The following is a 14,552-nucleotide window of genomic DNA, read 5'->3' as shown; positions in this document are numbered from 1 at the left end:
TTTAATGAATTGATTCTAGGATTTGAAGTGATCACTGTAATAGTGTGCACACATGATGTGGGCAAACCAAGAGCACAACCATTTGTCTTATGACTTTGAGGAATGCATTTTGTAAAAATGATCTGAAAGTAAAACCTTGGAATTAGAATTTCAAGCCAGTCCCATTTAGTAATTTAGTGGTTAATATCCATTTTGGATAATCTGATGAAGGAAAAAAACTTAAGTCCTCTACAGCTTTGATGTAGACCAGTAACACAGACCACATTTCATCTTCCTGTTATGGTGAAAGGGAGCATCATAGTTTTACAAGCAAGAAATAGCCATGTTATTGTAGTCATTACAATAATGTGTCAAATGCATGAGGAAAATACCAAAAAGCCAATGCACTATGCAAATGCAACAGGTTCCTAGAGGATCTGCATTTGTAAACAAGTTGTATGAATCATGCGTGACTCAGAATGTGTAAGCCATGTGTAAGCCATAAGAGCTTTAAGCACAGCCTGTGCCTCACTGGGACACTGCCTCCAGTACAGACCATCCAGCGGGCTGCCACTGAACACTGCGTTACACCCAGAAGTGCAGGTTGCTCTCCTGTTTCTTCAGTTTTTGGGATTTATCCATTCTGTGTTTGTAAGTATTTTGTGTATTGTGTGGTATTGTTGGGTACTGGGAATCTAGACTAATATATTTCACTTGTATGATCTATCTAGAAATGAATTTGAAGTTGCAATGCAGTGGTTGACTTTTGAGTGTAAATGTAACATTAGATTTTCTCCTAAATAGTTATGTTGTTTTATTTCAGCATCTAGGTATACATATTTCTAGAACAGACTTGTACAAAGATATGAAGATGTATACGTGTGTATTGGACACGTGAAAGATAAGCACTGACTAATTAAAGTAGGATAATGCCACTACGCATGGTATTATACAGGACCACAGGATGAACTTAAACATCAGGAACAACAATAGATATGTCATCATGTTATGAACACTCAGACTGTTTTTCCAGATACACTTCAGTAGATGAAAATATAACTGTGGTGTGTTTGTGAACAGCATGAGTAGCTTTGAGGACATCCCCTTTAAGATCCCCATGGGTGCCCTAGATGAGCCACTGGAAGAGACTCGAGAGGTAACAGCTCCGGACATCAACGTTCCAGATTGCCTTCAAATACTTCAAGATACAAAGGTGGGAACCACTGATATTTGCCATACTTTATAATTGTGGAGACCTGTTTCACAAGATACATTTCAGCTATCAGTTGGCCAGAGTACCACACCAACTGTTTTTGCAAAATAATGCATAATATATTGACAGTTTAGAGTTCTGACATTTATTGCAGTTTAGACACTTGGTTATTACATAATGTGTATGTTTATCCTCTATAGTATGACTTTAGTGTGGAAAACTGGGTTCTAAGTAGTCTTCAAGGTTCCTGTGGTTCTTGGTCAAGCACGCATCCCTCCTGCCCCCCTCACTGGATGATGTTAAGCAGCCCTCAGGAAGGTCGCATGTCCCGACGAAGAAGCAGTGAAAGCTGGGAGTCCAAGCTGCCGCCCGCGTAGCCACAGTCTGGGCGCAGCCGACATGGGCTACCCCCAACAGCACCGCACAGTCAAGTTCCTTGTTGAGTCCGAGTGTGACGCTGGTGGATACTCTGAAGATGATGAAGGTTCATCCACAGAGGACAGTGCGCACTGCCAGTCCTGCCAGTGTGGGGATAGGCCCCGTAGCTCAGGGCCAAAGCGGCTGGGCTCCAGGTGGATTGAGATCCAGCAGAACACCTCTCCTCGTCTGTCCGGACAGTCCTCCCCACGGACCACGTCACGTCCCAGGAGATCCATGTCCACTGGCCAGGACATTCAGCTGGCACCACAGCGGCTGGCCAGCCCACAGTGCCACAGCCAAAGGACATCCAACAGGCGTGGCACTCCTGCTTCCAGTGGTCGAAGGCATTCACAGAGCCGAAATCCAGCCACACTGAATCCAGCCACAATCACACCGTCCTCCACGCTGATACAGACCAGGCCATCCTCAGCTGGGCACATCTCTACATCCAGAAATCACCAACCAGCTGCACAGGTATGGCCAATTAGATGACAAACTTTTTGATTTAAGTGAAAATATCACATTTCCCTTAGTTGCCAGGAGACATTGTACCACAGTTAAAACTAATAATTTTACCTCCTAAACATGATGTTTGATTATTAGAACAAGGCAATGGAACTGTCTATTTTGTGAATCTCTAGAGGACTCAGCGATGCAAGACTTCACATGGACGACCATCAGGGCAAGATTCCGCAACAGAGCTGTTCTCTGCCCTGAGTCAGGACGAGAAGGAGCTACTGGACGTCATAACTGAGCGGGGCTATTCTCTCCGGACAGCCATCATTGCATTGCAGAAGACCGGCCTTTGCAAACCTGAACAGGTCTGATACTCAGTAATAATTGCTTCTGCTCAGTTTTACTGTGGCGTTTATCAACCAATACACTGGAGAAACTATAGGAGAATTGCTGCAGTTCACACTGTTTTACTTATAGTCCTTTTACATTGACCTCAATGACAAAGGCTTTTTGTTCACAGATCCTGAGTTACCTGGTGGCCTGCAAAAGATTACGTGGTTTGGGCTATGACCAAGTCCAGGTGGAAGAGGCTTTGGAAATGTTCCATTACAGCGAAAGCAAGGTGACTGCTTCCTCAAGGGTTTAGAGAACCGATCATGTGCACAGAGCTAATTGTCTTGACATACTGGGAAACAGTCCAAGGTGGAGTAGACTGGAAACTACATGACTAGTTACATGACAACTGTCCAGAATTTGTCAGTGACAATGTCTTTGTTTTCCCCTCAGGCTTCAGAGTTTTTGCGCCTCCTGACCCAGTTCAACGAGATGGGCTTTAAAGAGAATGCCATCAAAGAGGTGCTGCTGGTGCATGGCAACCACCGGGAGAGGGCCTTAGAGGAGCTCATGATGAACACATTGTGAAAACTCTGCATTTAGCTCAACACACATGCTTTTGATTAGTTGTTACCACACAGACACACACAGTCCCCTTTTAGGAATTGTTTTTGCAGAAATTATGCATAACCGGAAAAAACTGTATGCTTGCACATAGAAACATTATTCATGACACTTTACTAGGCCGAAATTAATTATGACGTGGTCACATGGGAGAAATTATACAAATACAGTAGACATAAACCCAATGGTGTTTTTTTCTTCTTCAACAGATGGTTAACCATGTGGTGTAAACTACATTTTGTACCCAGGATTAGGGGTGGGCCAATATGAATCGATGCAGACACGATAACAAGATCATAATACAGTGAAACTGCAAAACTGAATACATTGATAGTTTTCTATCTGTGATTCATCACAATATAACGGCTGAAGAAAAAAAATACTCCCGAGTAGGCAAAAATTGTGTATTTGATGTACAACAAAGTTCATTTTCTCCCTGTTAGTTTCTTCTTTGATATGCCCCAAGTCATGAAGTGACTAGAACATCAGATTGGTTTGGTCAAATTGGTTAAACATGTAGCGCGCTTGCATGTTTTTTGTAAAAATATTGATATTTCACACTAGTATATCAATAACTTATTACAAACACTGTCAATATATTTCGATATTAAACATTTTGTTCCGCCCCTACGCAGCACGGTAGTAAAAGTCAACAGAGGCAAATGGTAGGAATCAAAGGCAGTAACTAATGTAGAAAAGACAAACAGCAACAGCACCAAACATAGGAATGCTAAAACATTTATTGCAAGCTGAACCTGAGTTCTATGGCCATAGTAAGATAACTCACTCTGATACTGTATAGAGTGTGTAGGCCTTTGGTATTGATTTAACATCACAAACTCTTTTGCCCATTGTGTGTGCCCCAAGTCAAAAAAGTAAGAACACATTCCTTTGGAGTTGATTTATGGCCTTCACAGCAGGGCCACTGCTACTGCTGATGTCATTTATACAGTGAGAATCTTCAAAGATCATTACATTTCAGGTGGAGCACAAAAATACACAAATATACAGAATACTGTGCAGAAAGCCACCTGCATAATTCCCCATCCTAAAACAACATACACTGTACTGTGTACACTGCTAAAATAATAATAAAATAACAGATAAAGTTCAGACAGAGGTGATCAGCAATAGTTTAACTGATTAAAAATAAAAGTAAGTGTAGAGTTCTGAATAAAGGTGCTAAGAAAAATACTGTACACACACAATATTAACGATTTTAAAGTACATTTACATTCAGCAGAATCCTGTAGAGAGCTTACATTTTCCTTCAAAGGCATATAGATAATTAAAATGGCAAGCAGAGAGGAGTCTCTTCAGCTATCAGTGTGTAATGGTAGAGTTCAGTGATCCTTTCTTTCCGTTTGACTTTGAGGCACTGGAGAGTTCACGCTGGAGGATGAAAAGTAGAACAATTACAATCAAAGGGTATATACATGGATATATACATAAAACAAATTCCATAATGCAAAATATATACATCACTTAATAGTATACACATTTCAGGTGGTCTGCCCTGAGTTACAAAAGTGTCATGATGAGATGCACTGATACAGTAAACCAAGAATGAGTGCTCCATACTAAGTGTACAAATCAAAGTATCTATACAGCAGTCCTGCGGTTTATACACAATGCGGCTAATACACAGGAAATTACTGTACTTACTAAGGTAGTGTTACCATCTTAACACAGTGAATTTGAAGAAAGGTTTAATTTTCATCAGATGGATGAAAATAAAACAAAATGTATTCCTGTGTAACTGGAGGCAATCTCCAACCAAAAATACACAAAAAAAATAAAGTAATGTTGCCATGAACTGGTAATGGTGCATAGTATCAGAATTGCTTTTTAAGTACAAGTGTATGAGCAGCACCCAATACCACCAATGCCTGATAGCAGCAGCCGTATCAGTGCATCCCTAGTCAGAACCAGGCCCCCAATTTGTTCTTGGTGTTGTATAATCAACAACTTTTTGAAGTCAATACTAGTCGATGCACCTGACTGGCAGACATAACAGGGGAGGACCTACTTACAGGATGTACATTCTTATACCATTTGGAGAGACAAAGAAGGTAGAAGTAGAGAACAAAACTAAAATGCCAAGCAGAGGGATATAAGCCTAGTTCAGGGTGAAATTAGTGTTAGAGAAAACCTTTCAGAACATGGTCAATAAAAAATACAAAAAGGAAGCCAACTTCTCAGAACACCAAATTCTATTAGGGTCATTTTATTCCCTACTGTCTAAGTAGCCCTTCATAGTTCAATAAAAAGGAGTTCCAAGGAAACCGAACTCAAGAGGTGGGGAGTTAGAGGGATCTCTTGGTGATGTGTTAGTACTGAACATGCATACAAACCTTATGATGGTAGACTCAAGGTTGATACAATCCCTCTAAAAACAAAATGTAAACCATAACTCAATGTCTTACCATACAACGGCTGGTAAACAACCAAAGCATGGGATTGGGTCATACTTCATAATCAGTATTCAACTTCATCCAACTCCTACGTGACTGAGTGAAGACACAGGGTTTCCAACAGGAGCCATATTCATAGAACAGTCAGCTGACTGACTAATGTCCCTCCATGTGTCTTTGTGGCATTGGTGCTTGCGCAACATGTTATTGTATATTAGGATACTGACAGTGCAGCACGGACATGGCTAACTGGGACGTGTTTGAGCAATGGTTTGAATTTTAAAACCCATAAATTACCATGATGGGAACAGGTACCACTTCACCCTCTTACATAACACCCAACCAGGTAGTGAGCTACTCTGGACTACAAGTGCCCTCTGCTGACAAAAAGATGAAAGCAAATGGAAAAGCCATGGACTTTTCAGTGGCTTGACTAACCTATAAGCTTAATTACTGCGTTGAACCTAAATCCATGACTCCAAAATGACACATTTCGTCAAAAGTTGAAGAGTTTGTATCGGTACACCCCCAATTATCACCACTTTTATTCAGAAATTCTAAACACTCTTTTTAACACTTCAAAATAACATTTGCTAAATTAACCTTACATGTTTCAGTAGCCATAGGTGTGTACATTTGAACAAAATCTGGTTTGGTTCTTAACGGGAACATTTACTGCCTGAAATATCCAATTTTGTTTACCACGCTCAGAGTTATAGTGCTGGCCTGATGGGTCGCCTATTTACGCCGTTTCAACAGCACATGAACGGTTAGACTGAGAATTCTCGTCATGAAATTAAAATTCCACTGGAGCTCCAAGCGGATGTGTACACGCAGCCTTACAACACTGTTTACAGCTCTTCGAGTCACGGTAAAATGTCATTTTTGGTACATAGCTACTTTAGATACACCTATGGTGTGGGTGTTTGCATTTCTTTAGGAATCCACCGTTTTGGTTTGTATAGAAATGGATATTAAGTGACACATACACGCAAGCCGGCAGAAATACAGGACCGGTGGTAATAGGGGGAGTTCCGATACAGGTGTTGTGTGGAATCTGAACCTGCCCAACCAGAAATTTTCCCCCTCAGCTGACTAATTAGACTTATCTTTCCAGCCCTCTAGCAAACTACATATTCAGCTTTGGTGTGTGCAGATCATGAACATCCAGACTACTCCTTCAAAGGAACGCTTTTGGTGCAAACAAGGCCCAGAGCTTCACAACATGTTGCAAAAGCAGGATGAGAAGTGATTAAAATGGAAAAGTTTGAATTACCGCAAATTCAGAGTAGGTGCTGGCAACCGAGTTAATGCTGTAGTTCTTCTGTGGACTCGCAGCCACGGTCCTCAGAGAGCCTCCGAGATGAGAGATGTTCTCCTTGTTCTTCTCCAGCCCAAGGGGAGTCCTGCCACGCCCTGGAGTGCGCAGCCCAAGGCCAACCTGGGGTTCACAGATTAATGCCACATGTTTCTTAGAGTACAGATAAAACCTACAGCCATGGTTGGACAGAATAAAGATAATTGCAAAACAAGGCATTATCAGTTACATGGTAGGACAATAGGCTTCTGCTGTATTTTTTATTATTTGCTGCTGCCAATTTAGTGACCGTTACCCTGCTTGCAGACAGAGGTGGTCTCAAGACTGGAGACTGGAAAGTGGAGCGCAGTGTAGTGTTTGGCGTGGACATGATGGATGTAGTGTTCATCTGCAGAGATGGGGCAAGAGAAACATGATCACATCATCAAATTTTTTTTCCCCCCTGATGCCATAAAGGTTACTTTCTGCACAACTTAAGATTTGAGAATCTTGGGATTTCTATTTGTAACAATATGGAAGTCCCCAATCTGATTTGGACAAAGCTTACGGCTACTCTGATCTGAAAGGGAACACCTGTGTACATACTTTGCGTGTTTTTCCTGGTGTGGGAGTCCCTGCCAATCTTCTTTTCGTGGGTGTCCTCATTGTTGTTCCATAAAGCATATCCTCCTCAATCTGTTTGCTCTTCTTCAATTGCTTTATTTTGACAGGAGAAAAAAATAAATAGGTCAGGAAACGTGTGGGTAAGCAGAAGATGAGATGGAGTGGCTGGAGTGCATTTAGGACTCCTACCCGCTCCTGCTTCTCCCGCTCCTTCTCGGTGTGATACAGCTCCCACTGCTCCTGAACAAACTCCAGGAACTTCTGCCCGTTCACCAGGAAGGACTGCCCTTGTGCTTGCTCCCACTGGTCAATCTGTGCCTTCAGGCTTTTCTCCAACTGAGTAAGAGCACAGGACTTAAGAACTCAAAGGTGCTTTAAAACAGTATAAAAATGTGTAGCTTCTAGTCCATAAAAGAGGGGCTACCATCTCAAGGCGTAATTCAGTGCTTTAAAACGGTAGGACTAGGGCTGCAACTAACGATTATTTTATCATTGTATTATTCATAGTAGATCTGTTGATTACAACATAGATTAAAACAAGTAATCAATTAATCTAGAAAGTAATCATTTTGTCCTCAAATGCCTCTTTTTTTTTTGCCCCAAACATTTAGTTTACCATCATAGAGGAGTAAGTGAAGCAGAAAATGTTTAAGAAGTTGCAATTGGCAGATTTTGATGCATTTCCCTTTAAAAATGGCCAAAACCGATTACCAAGATATTTGGCGATTACTATAGTAGTTGACAACTAATCTATTAATAGTTGCAGCTCTAGGTAGGCCTAAGTAATACTGCTGGATAGTGCTACCTTAGGCAGACTCCTCTGCAGATCTGCTCTCTGTTTCTCCTCTTTGAGGAGATTTCCCCCTCTATTGTTGAATCTGGACGGGTCAGTTGCCTTTTTCTGTGGGAGAAATGAGTCCTGATCAGTTCAATATTAATAGGTTTACATCAACCCAAAGACCCTGTAATGTCAACTAATAGGGCAAACATTGGCTTTGATTTCCAAAGCGAACACCACACTTGAGAGTTTGATTAGCAGTAAGCTCTGTACTTGATACTCCTTATAAAATAACATATAGCATCAGCTATTCTGGCAAATCTTTACTGTATACCAGATGAGCAGGCAGTCCTAACCTCCAGTTCCAGGAACAAAGTCCAGTTCTGTTGCCACTGGTGGACTCCAGTGAACAACTCCTTGTGATCCTCGTGGTACTTTTTCAAGTGTTCCATCTCTGCTTCATGCAGACCCAGAAGCTCCTCAGTGAAGTCCTCTGCCAAAACAGAGACAGGAAATTTCATACGTCATGTCAACATGTTATGTATTCCATTCATTCATTTCTGGTCATCTTTTCACTATCCTGTCAAATAAAGGCTTAAAATGGGGCGGGCTTTATACAGTGACAGGACGGTTGGCACCACTTTGTACACAATCAATGGCTGCCCTGATATGGTTAGTATTAAACATGGCATAAACATAAACAAACCAGCAGCACACAAGATGTGTACCCTACGGAAAACCTGACAAGTGAGTATCAGTTCAGTTTGGCATCTTACCACTGTAGTATGGGGTGAAGGCTTGTCTCTGGTCCTGACTGTAGAAGCAGATATTCCAGTATTGGTCAATTTCTTCACGGATAGACTGAACAAAGTTCTGCAAGTTTTGGATTTTCAGCTCATCCAGACGCTGAACCTCTGTTGCTAACTGAAGTAGGAGTGAAGTGAAATAAAAGAATGAATAGATGGATGAAACACATTAAAGGAATTATCCGGAGTAAAATGCACTTTACGGATGATTGGGAGTACATAAGTTGAGTTGACATCAAAATCATGTCATTCGGATGTGTTTTGAGAAAGTTCGATTTTACCGTTTTTAATCAAAACTCGTTAGCCTGGAAGTGACCAGGGCAAGTCATTTCGCCGCTACAAAACGCTATTTTTATACCTCTTCTACAGTTCCAAACAATATTACACTTACGTGGTAGTGAGTAGAGGGTCCCTAAAGCCAAACCGAAAAACTATGTTTTTTAACATTTAAAAAAAAAAAAAAAAAAAACAGCAACGAAATTGTGAATTTCCAGAGCGTGTTTCTCCACACTCGGCAATCGACTCCTACGGACTTTCCCCTAAAGACGCCAGCTGCAGCAGCAACATTTCCGGAAAGGTACTGGCTTGATGAAATTCCTTCTGGACTCTCTATTCGACCACATAAAGACCTCGGGATACTTCGGTTTGGCTTTAGGGACCCTCTACTCACTACCACGTAAGTGTAATGTTGTTTGTGCCTTTTTGGTATTAGTGTTAGTGCCTTTTTGGTCTGTTTTATTTGTCTATATTTTGTTTTAATAAACATGTGATGTCATATTTGCATTTAGTCTGTCTATCAAGTATCCTGCAAAATGTAATTAATTTGTGAATCCATCTGTTGCAAATCCAAATGATGATATAACTCCATACTGCAGGCCTACTACTAAAACATACAGCCCATTTCCCTTTCACAACTCAGCATAGCCTAATCAAGGATATTTATTGTAAATTACCCCATTATTTAATTAAGGCAATTTATCCGTTTATAAATCATATTCTTGATAATGTCTGAAATGTGTTTATTAGTTCATGACTGAAGAGGCCTTATGCCTTTTTGTAGTAAGGGGTGAGGGGCTTTTCATTTGAAACCGGTCGTTCAGAGAAGAAAGTTCATTGTAACATAACGATGTAACAGCTTTAACACCTGTATGAGTGTGTGTGTGTGTATATGTATGTATGTATGTATGTATGTATGTATATATATATATATATATATATATATATATATATATATATATATATATATATATATATATATATATATACACACATGTATGTATGTATGTATGTATGTATATATATACACATGTATGTATGTATGTATGTATGTATGTGTATATGTATATATATGTACATGTATGTATGTATGTATGTGTATGTATATATATATATATATATATATATATATATATATATATATATATATATATATATATATATATATATGTATGTATGTATGTATGTATGTATGTATATATATATATATATATATATATATATATATGAGCATCCCTAATTAAAATGAAAAAGAATCCAAAGTGACGCGGGTTTACAGTGGCAGGCTCAGGAGTTGAACACAGGCCAACCAATTGTCAAGCGGTGATGCTGCTCCTGCTCTACTACACTCGCACATACATACAGACATACCAGGACAGATTGATACTCAGTCAATTGGCTGGGTGAAATGACATGTGGACTCACCGCTTCTCTGTTCTTCTTCCTGCATGCGGTCATGTGCTCACTGAGGCAATCCCTCTCCTCAGCCGGGATCTGCAGCCTCTCCCACAGCTCCTGGATGCGTGCACGGTAGGAGGCGCACAGGGCCTCATTCTCAGCCTTGCGGCCCTCCAGCTGCACGGCAACACAGAATATCAACACAAGGACATGCTGGAAAAGTTTGCTTACAAATGGTGCTTCAGCTGCTGTTCTCAAAGCAAAGCAAAGCAAAGCAAAACAAAACAAAATTGAAAAACCTCCAGCAGTTGTTTCCACTGACTTTGAACAGAAGAGTATTTCCTTGAACCACAATTGGCCAAGAGTACAAGGTGAGAAACCAGCACCAGCACCAACAACACTACTCCTGAACACCCTAGGGCTGAATGCTTGTCATTTAACATTTGCAGTTACATCAAAGGATCACATGTACAAGATTGCAATTTCAAACAACTTTTAGTTGGGGGAGCGTCATTCCTTAACATTCAGATTTTGTAATCCCACTAGTACAAGCTGCTAGTGATCTGACTGCCTCACAACTTGAACCAGGAAAGCCTGGCTTGGCAAATAAAACATGTTGATTTCGGTGGGTGTGGTTGGACTGGGCTGCTGGAGTCATCAGGGACTTTTACTAAAGGAGTGAGTACAGAACCCTCACCAACTCACTGTGTTTACTGTAAACGAAGGCAACCTCTTGACTGTTAGTGTGAAGGTAGAACATGTGAGAGTGTTACTACTTGACCAGTCCTACCTGACTGAGCAGCAACTGCAGAGCAGCGATGTTGTCAGTTGAGAGGCAGAAGGCATCCTCATCCTCACACACCACATCACGCTCAAAGCTGGTGTCTGGCTCCTGCTCCAACTCCTCCATGCAAAATATGATCAGCCTCTTAATGTCCACAAACTCTGCATGCCGGCGGTCCTGAGGAGACAGGGCAAACAGGTGCTTAACTCCCCCCTAAGCTCAGAGCTGTACTGGAGTGAAACAGATTTTATCACAGCCAACAGCTCAGACTTCACTAACACTACAAGAAACACTTTGAATGTCTACATGGGTCATTCTATGTCCAATCAGATAAGGCTGCTGCTAAACTGTTGCCATTTCATTCAAACCTTGACTATATCATGAATGGGTCCCTAAACCAATGTCTGCAAAATATTTCTTCATTAGAATGTACCTTCGTATTTTTTAGCTCTCTGTATCATTTCAGTTTTACAGCCTGAAAACACATTATCTGATAAGCTATGTATGGGCATTAATATCTATATGGGATAAAATAAGTGAAGGTTATGATTTTCAGTCATTTTAAAGGACTAAAATTGTATGTGGGGTAGCTAACTGGAACATGAACATCAAATTGCCAGTGCTGTACTACAGCTTAACGGTATAACAGTGATTGACTATGTGTATTTTTCTATGCATGTATAACATTGGCATGTTATTTGAGAGCTCTCTTGTATATGAAGAACTTATTTTGTATAAACTACACATGGATATTTACCCTCTCAGCACTAAGTGTACCAAGGTGACCACGGTATCCATCCAACTCTTCTGAGGAAGGAACCGAGTTCATCTCAATGGCATAGAGGCTTGTGCACAAGATATCACACAGGTCCTTATCCCGTTCTCTCAGTTCCCTCAAGTCCTTCATTCTTTGGGTCTTCTCTTGAATCATTGCCTTCAGACAGGTCCTCATGTCTTTCTCTAACTGCAGCATAGTATAGCCCCCCTCTTCCTACACACAAAAAACAGCAAACAAATTTAATGTAAAAAAAAAAAGAGTGGTCAAACTATGTGCTTTTCAGACAGAATGAAAGCTCTTCCCTGGGCCATTCATAGAGACATGTTCCAAATACATCAGTGTGCCAGTAAAATCTTTCACTGACATGTTTGATTGAGTGACCATCAGAAGCACCTGTATTTGTGCTAGAGAAAGAAACCATGGCAAAGATGAACCTTCCTTGCCATGTTGTTGTATGCAACCAAATTACAGATGGGCTCCAACAAAAAAGTTGCTTTTCGAAAACATTGTCCTTTAAATGCTTCATTACACAACAACCTTAACCCAAAGACATACTGTACATAGCATGATGCATCATTGACATGTTTCCTTCATGTAGCACACAGTACAGAGAGAATGAACAACAAAGCCTACTTGAAAAGGTTTTAGGTGCAGCTCCTTGCACAACACGTCCAGGTCTTTACGACATGTCTCAATGCTGGCCAGCAACCTTGTCCGCAGTCCTTCCTCTTCAGAAATCATCATATCCAAAAGATTCTGCAAACAATATGCATGGGTTCTAATTAAAGGCTGATCCCCAACTAAATCTGTCCCTTCTGAGCATCAAAAATGTCTCATGTAGCAGCTTACTACTTCATTCAATAACTTTATTCAAAGTATATATTATGACAGATAAGCCAAAACAACTCTATTAGTTGGCCCACATATTGTGACTGGACCTTTAAAAAGTTGGAGATAAGTATTTGAGCATGGGTTCTGACTTCCTAGATCTTTATAAAAAACACAAAAAAGAAAAACTGAGAGATGACAGATGGCACATATCTAGCATCTTAGACTGTTTGAAAAACATAAACTTGTATATCACTCACTTTGACGTGCATATGAACTGCCTCGACCCTCTGTAGGCGCTGGTCCTCGGGAATTCCTATCTCCTCCCATATGTCTTTCAAGTGGTTCAATGCGTTGTTCAGGCACGCCACCGATTCTGATGCATGCACCTCACTGCAAACCAACCAAACCAGATTAGAAGAGACCCAGCCATGAAAGATTCAAGTTTACCCCACAAGACTGTTGACATTATGTTTGGTAGCAACAGGTAGCAGCTAGCACTTAACTTACTAATCTTAACTAGCTAGTTACCGTTACTATTTTAGCAATCAAGAACATAAAAGTTAAGCAAAAGTTAAGTAGCATAGCGTTTACTGTGACCCACCCTAGTTATCGAACTAACACCATTCCAATGTTTCTTCTGGTGCTTAACGCTAACGTCAGTGTTACAGCTGACGGAAACAACGTTTACGTTAAATACTGTTAAGTTTCGACATGAGTCTAGATAGAGATAGATAGATAGATAGATAGATAGATAGATAGATAGATACTTTATTGATCCTCAAGGGGAAATTCAAGAAGTCTATCCTTAAGATCAGCATTCACGTTTTAACTAAAGTAATCTGCATTGTTATCTAATGACATTATGAGTTAGCACAATATTTGTTCTGTCATTACGTTAATATAGGGTAAACATCAGCTAACCATACGTTAGCAGTGTATGCTAACTTATCGGTAGCTAACAAACGAACGTTATCAGTTATGCTAACGTTAGTCCTAGCAATTCGATTCAGTATTTTCACTTGACTTATCCACACAGTATCGAAATAAAGCCCGTTACCTACCTCTTCCTCATGTTTCAAAAACCAAACGCCTTAGTCTTAAACTTTTAGACTACTACCAGCACATCGAATTAACATATAACTGCCTAAATATCTACGTCGTTGTACAGTGGACTGCGATTTCAAATTAAACAACTCCGGCAGTGTTTCCTCCTAGCTTGTAGATTCAAATTTTGCACTGAAAAAAGTCTTCACATCTGATTGGTTAACAGGCTGTTAGATAGACGCGATTTAGCGTCCCATTAAACGATTGGTTGGATTTGCAGAAGGGGAGGCTCTAGGGACCGTCTAGCCTAATCAACTCAGAAGACGTCACTCACACCGTCTGCTAAAATCTGACTCAAAAGGAAGACAGCTTTAATTGTTTCCACCCTTGTCATGCTCCAAATAAAATGGAATGCGCATCGTTAAATGAGAAATGAAACGCCTATCTACAACATATTTTATTGTATTATTGTATCGTGTTATTTAACAGTCAAATCA

At 40.4% G+C, this 14,552-nt stretch overlaps 2 protein-coding genes across 4 annotated transcripts; one reads left to right on the top strand and one right to left on the bottom strand.

The window, feature by feature from the left end:
- The first annotated feature begins 520 nt into the window (after window positions 1–520).
- On the top strand, window positions 521–3,776 carry LOC125303977 (ubiquitin-associated protein 1-like). Of its 2 annotated transcripts, none has more exons than XM_048258010.1 (6): window positions 521–630; window positions 1,060–1,192; window positions 1,404–2,086; window positions 2,254–2,433; window positions 2,589–2,690; window positions 2,855–3,776. In XM_048258010.1, exons 3-6 carry the CDS (start codon window positions 1,592–1,594, stop codon window positions 2,987–2,989), a joined length of 912 nt encoding a protein of 303 aa, XP_048113967.1. In that variant the 5' UTR covers window positions 521–630; window positions 1,060–1,192; window positions 1,404–1,591; the 3' UTR covers window positions 2,990–3,776. The 2 variants fall into 2 exon arrangements, with proteins under 2 accessions (XP_048113967.1, XP_048113966.1); XM_048258009.1 differs by having other exon boundaries at window positions 1,393–2,086.
- Window positions 3,777–3,911: 135 nt separating this feature from the next.
- LOC125303973 (protein regulator of cytokinesis 1-like) lies at window positions 3,912–14,334 on the bottom strand. 2 transcript variants are annotated; one of them, XM_048258000.1, is made up of 15 exons: window positions 14,073–14,334; window positions 13,269–13,401; window positions 12,814–12,936; window positions 12,160–12,393; window positions 11,409–11,579; window positions 10,646–10,795; window positions 8,915–9,062; window positions 8,495–8,631; window positions 8,166–8,261; window positions 7,550–7,696; window positions 7,343–7,453; window positions 7,053–7,145; window positions 6,716–6,880; window positions 5,380–5,414; window positions 3,912–4,417 (listed from the first exon to the last, which is right to left on the bottom strand). In XM_048258000.1, the coding sequence occupies exons 1-15, from the start codon at window positions 14,081–14,083 to the stop codon at window positions 4,369–4,371; spliced, it is 1,803 nt and encodes a 600-aa protein (XP_048113957.1). In that variant the 5' UTR covers window positions 14,084–14,334; the 3' UTR covers window positions 3,912–4,368. The 2 variants fall into 2 exon arrangements, with proteins under 2 accessions (XP_048113957.1, XP_048113959.1); XM_048258002.1 differs by lacking the exon at window positions 5,380–5,414 and having other exon boundaries at window positions 14,073–14,333.
- Between the last annotated feature and the right edge of the window lie 218 nt (window positions 14,335–14,552).

The sequence above is a fragment of the Alosa alosa genome, chromosome 11, assembly GCF_017589495.1.
Source record: "Alosa alosa isolate M-15738 ecotype Scorff River chromosome 11, AALO_Geno_1.1, whole genome shotgun sequence".
Taxonomy (NCBI): Eukaryota; Metazoa; Chordata; class Actinopteri; order Clupeiformes; family Clupeidae; genus Alosa; species Alosa alosa.
Note: the sequence above shows the minus strand (reverse complement) of the source record. Positions and strands in the feature narration are given on the sequence as shown.

What these genes read in the sequence shown, in the direction of transcription:
- LOC125303977 (XM_048258010.1), top strand. Translation starts at nt 1,592, where the DNA reads ATGGGCTACCCCCAACAGCACCGCACAGTCAAGTTCCTTGTTGAGTCC. An exon ending in GCCTTTGCAAACCTGAACAG is followed by an intron (nt 2,434 to 2,588) that starts GTCTGATACTCA and finishes TTTTGTTCACAG; the next exon opens with ATCCTGAGTTACCTGGTGGC. An exon ending in TCCATTACAGCGAAAGCAAG is followed by an intron (nt 2,691 to 2,854) that starts GTGACTGCTTCC and finishes TTTTCCCCTCAG; the next exon opens with GCTTCAGAGTTTTTGCGCCT.
- LOC125303973 (XM_048258000.1), bottom strand. An exon ending in GGAAGAAGAACAGAGAAGCG is followed by an intron (nt 9,063 to 10,645) that starts GTGAGTCCACAT and finishes CTCCTACTTCAG; the next exon opens with TTAGCAACAGAGGTTCAGCG. An exon ending in GCACCTACTCTGAATTTGCG is followed by an intron (nt 5,415 to 6,715) that starts GTAATTCAAACT and finishes TTTTGTTTTTAG; the next exon opens with AGGGATTGTATCAACCTTGA.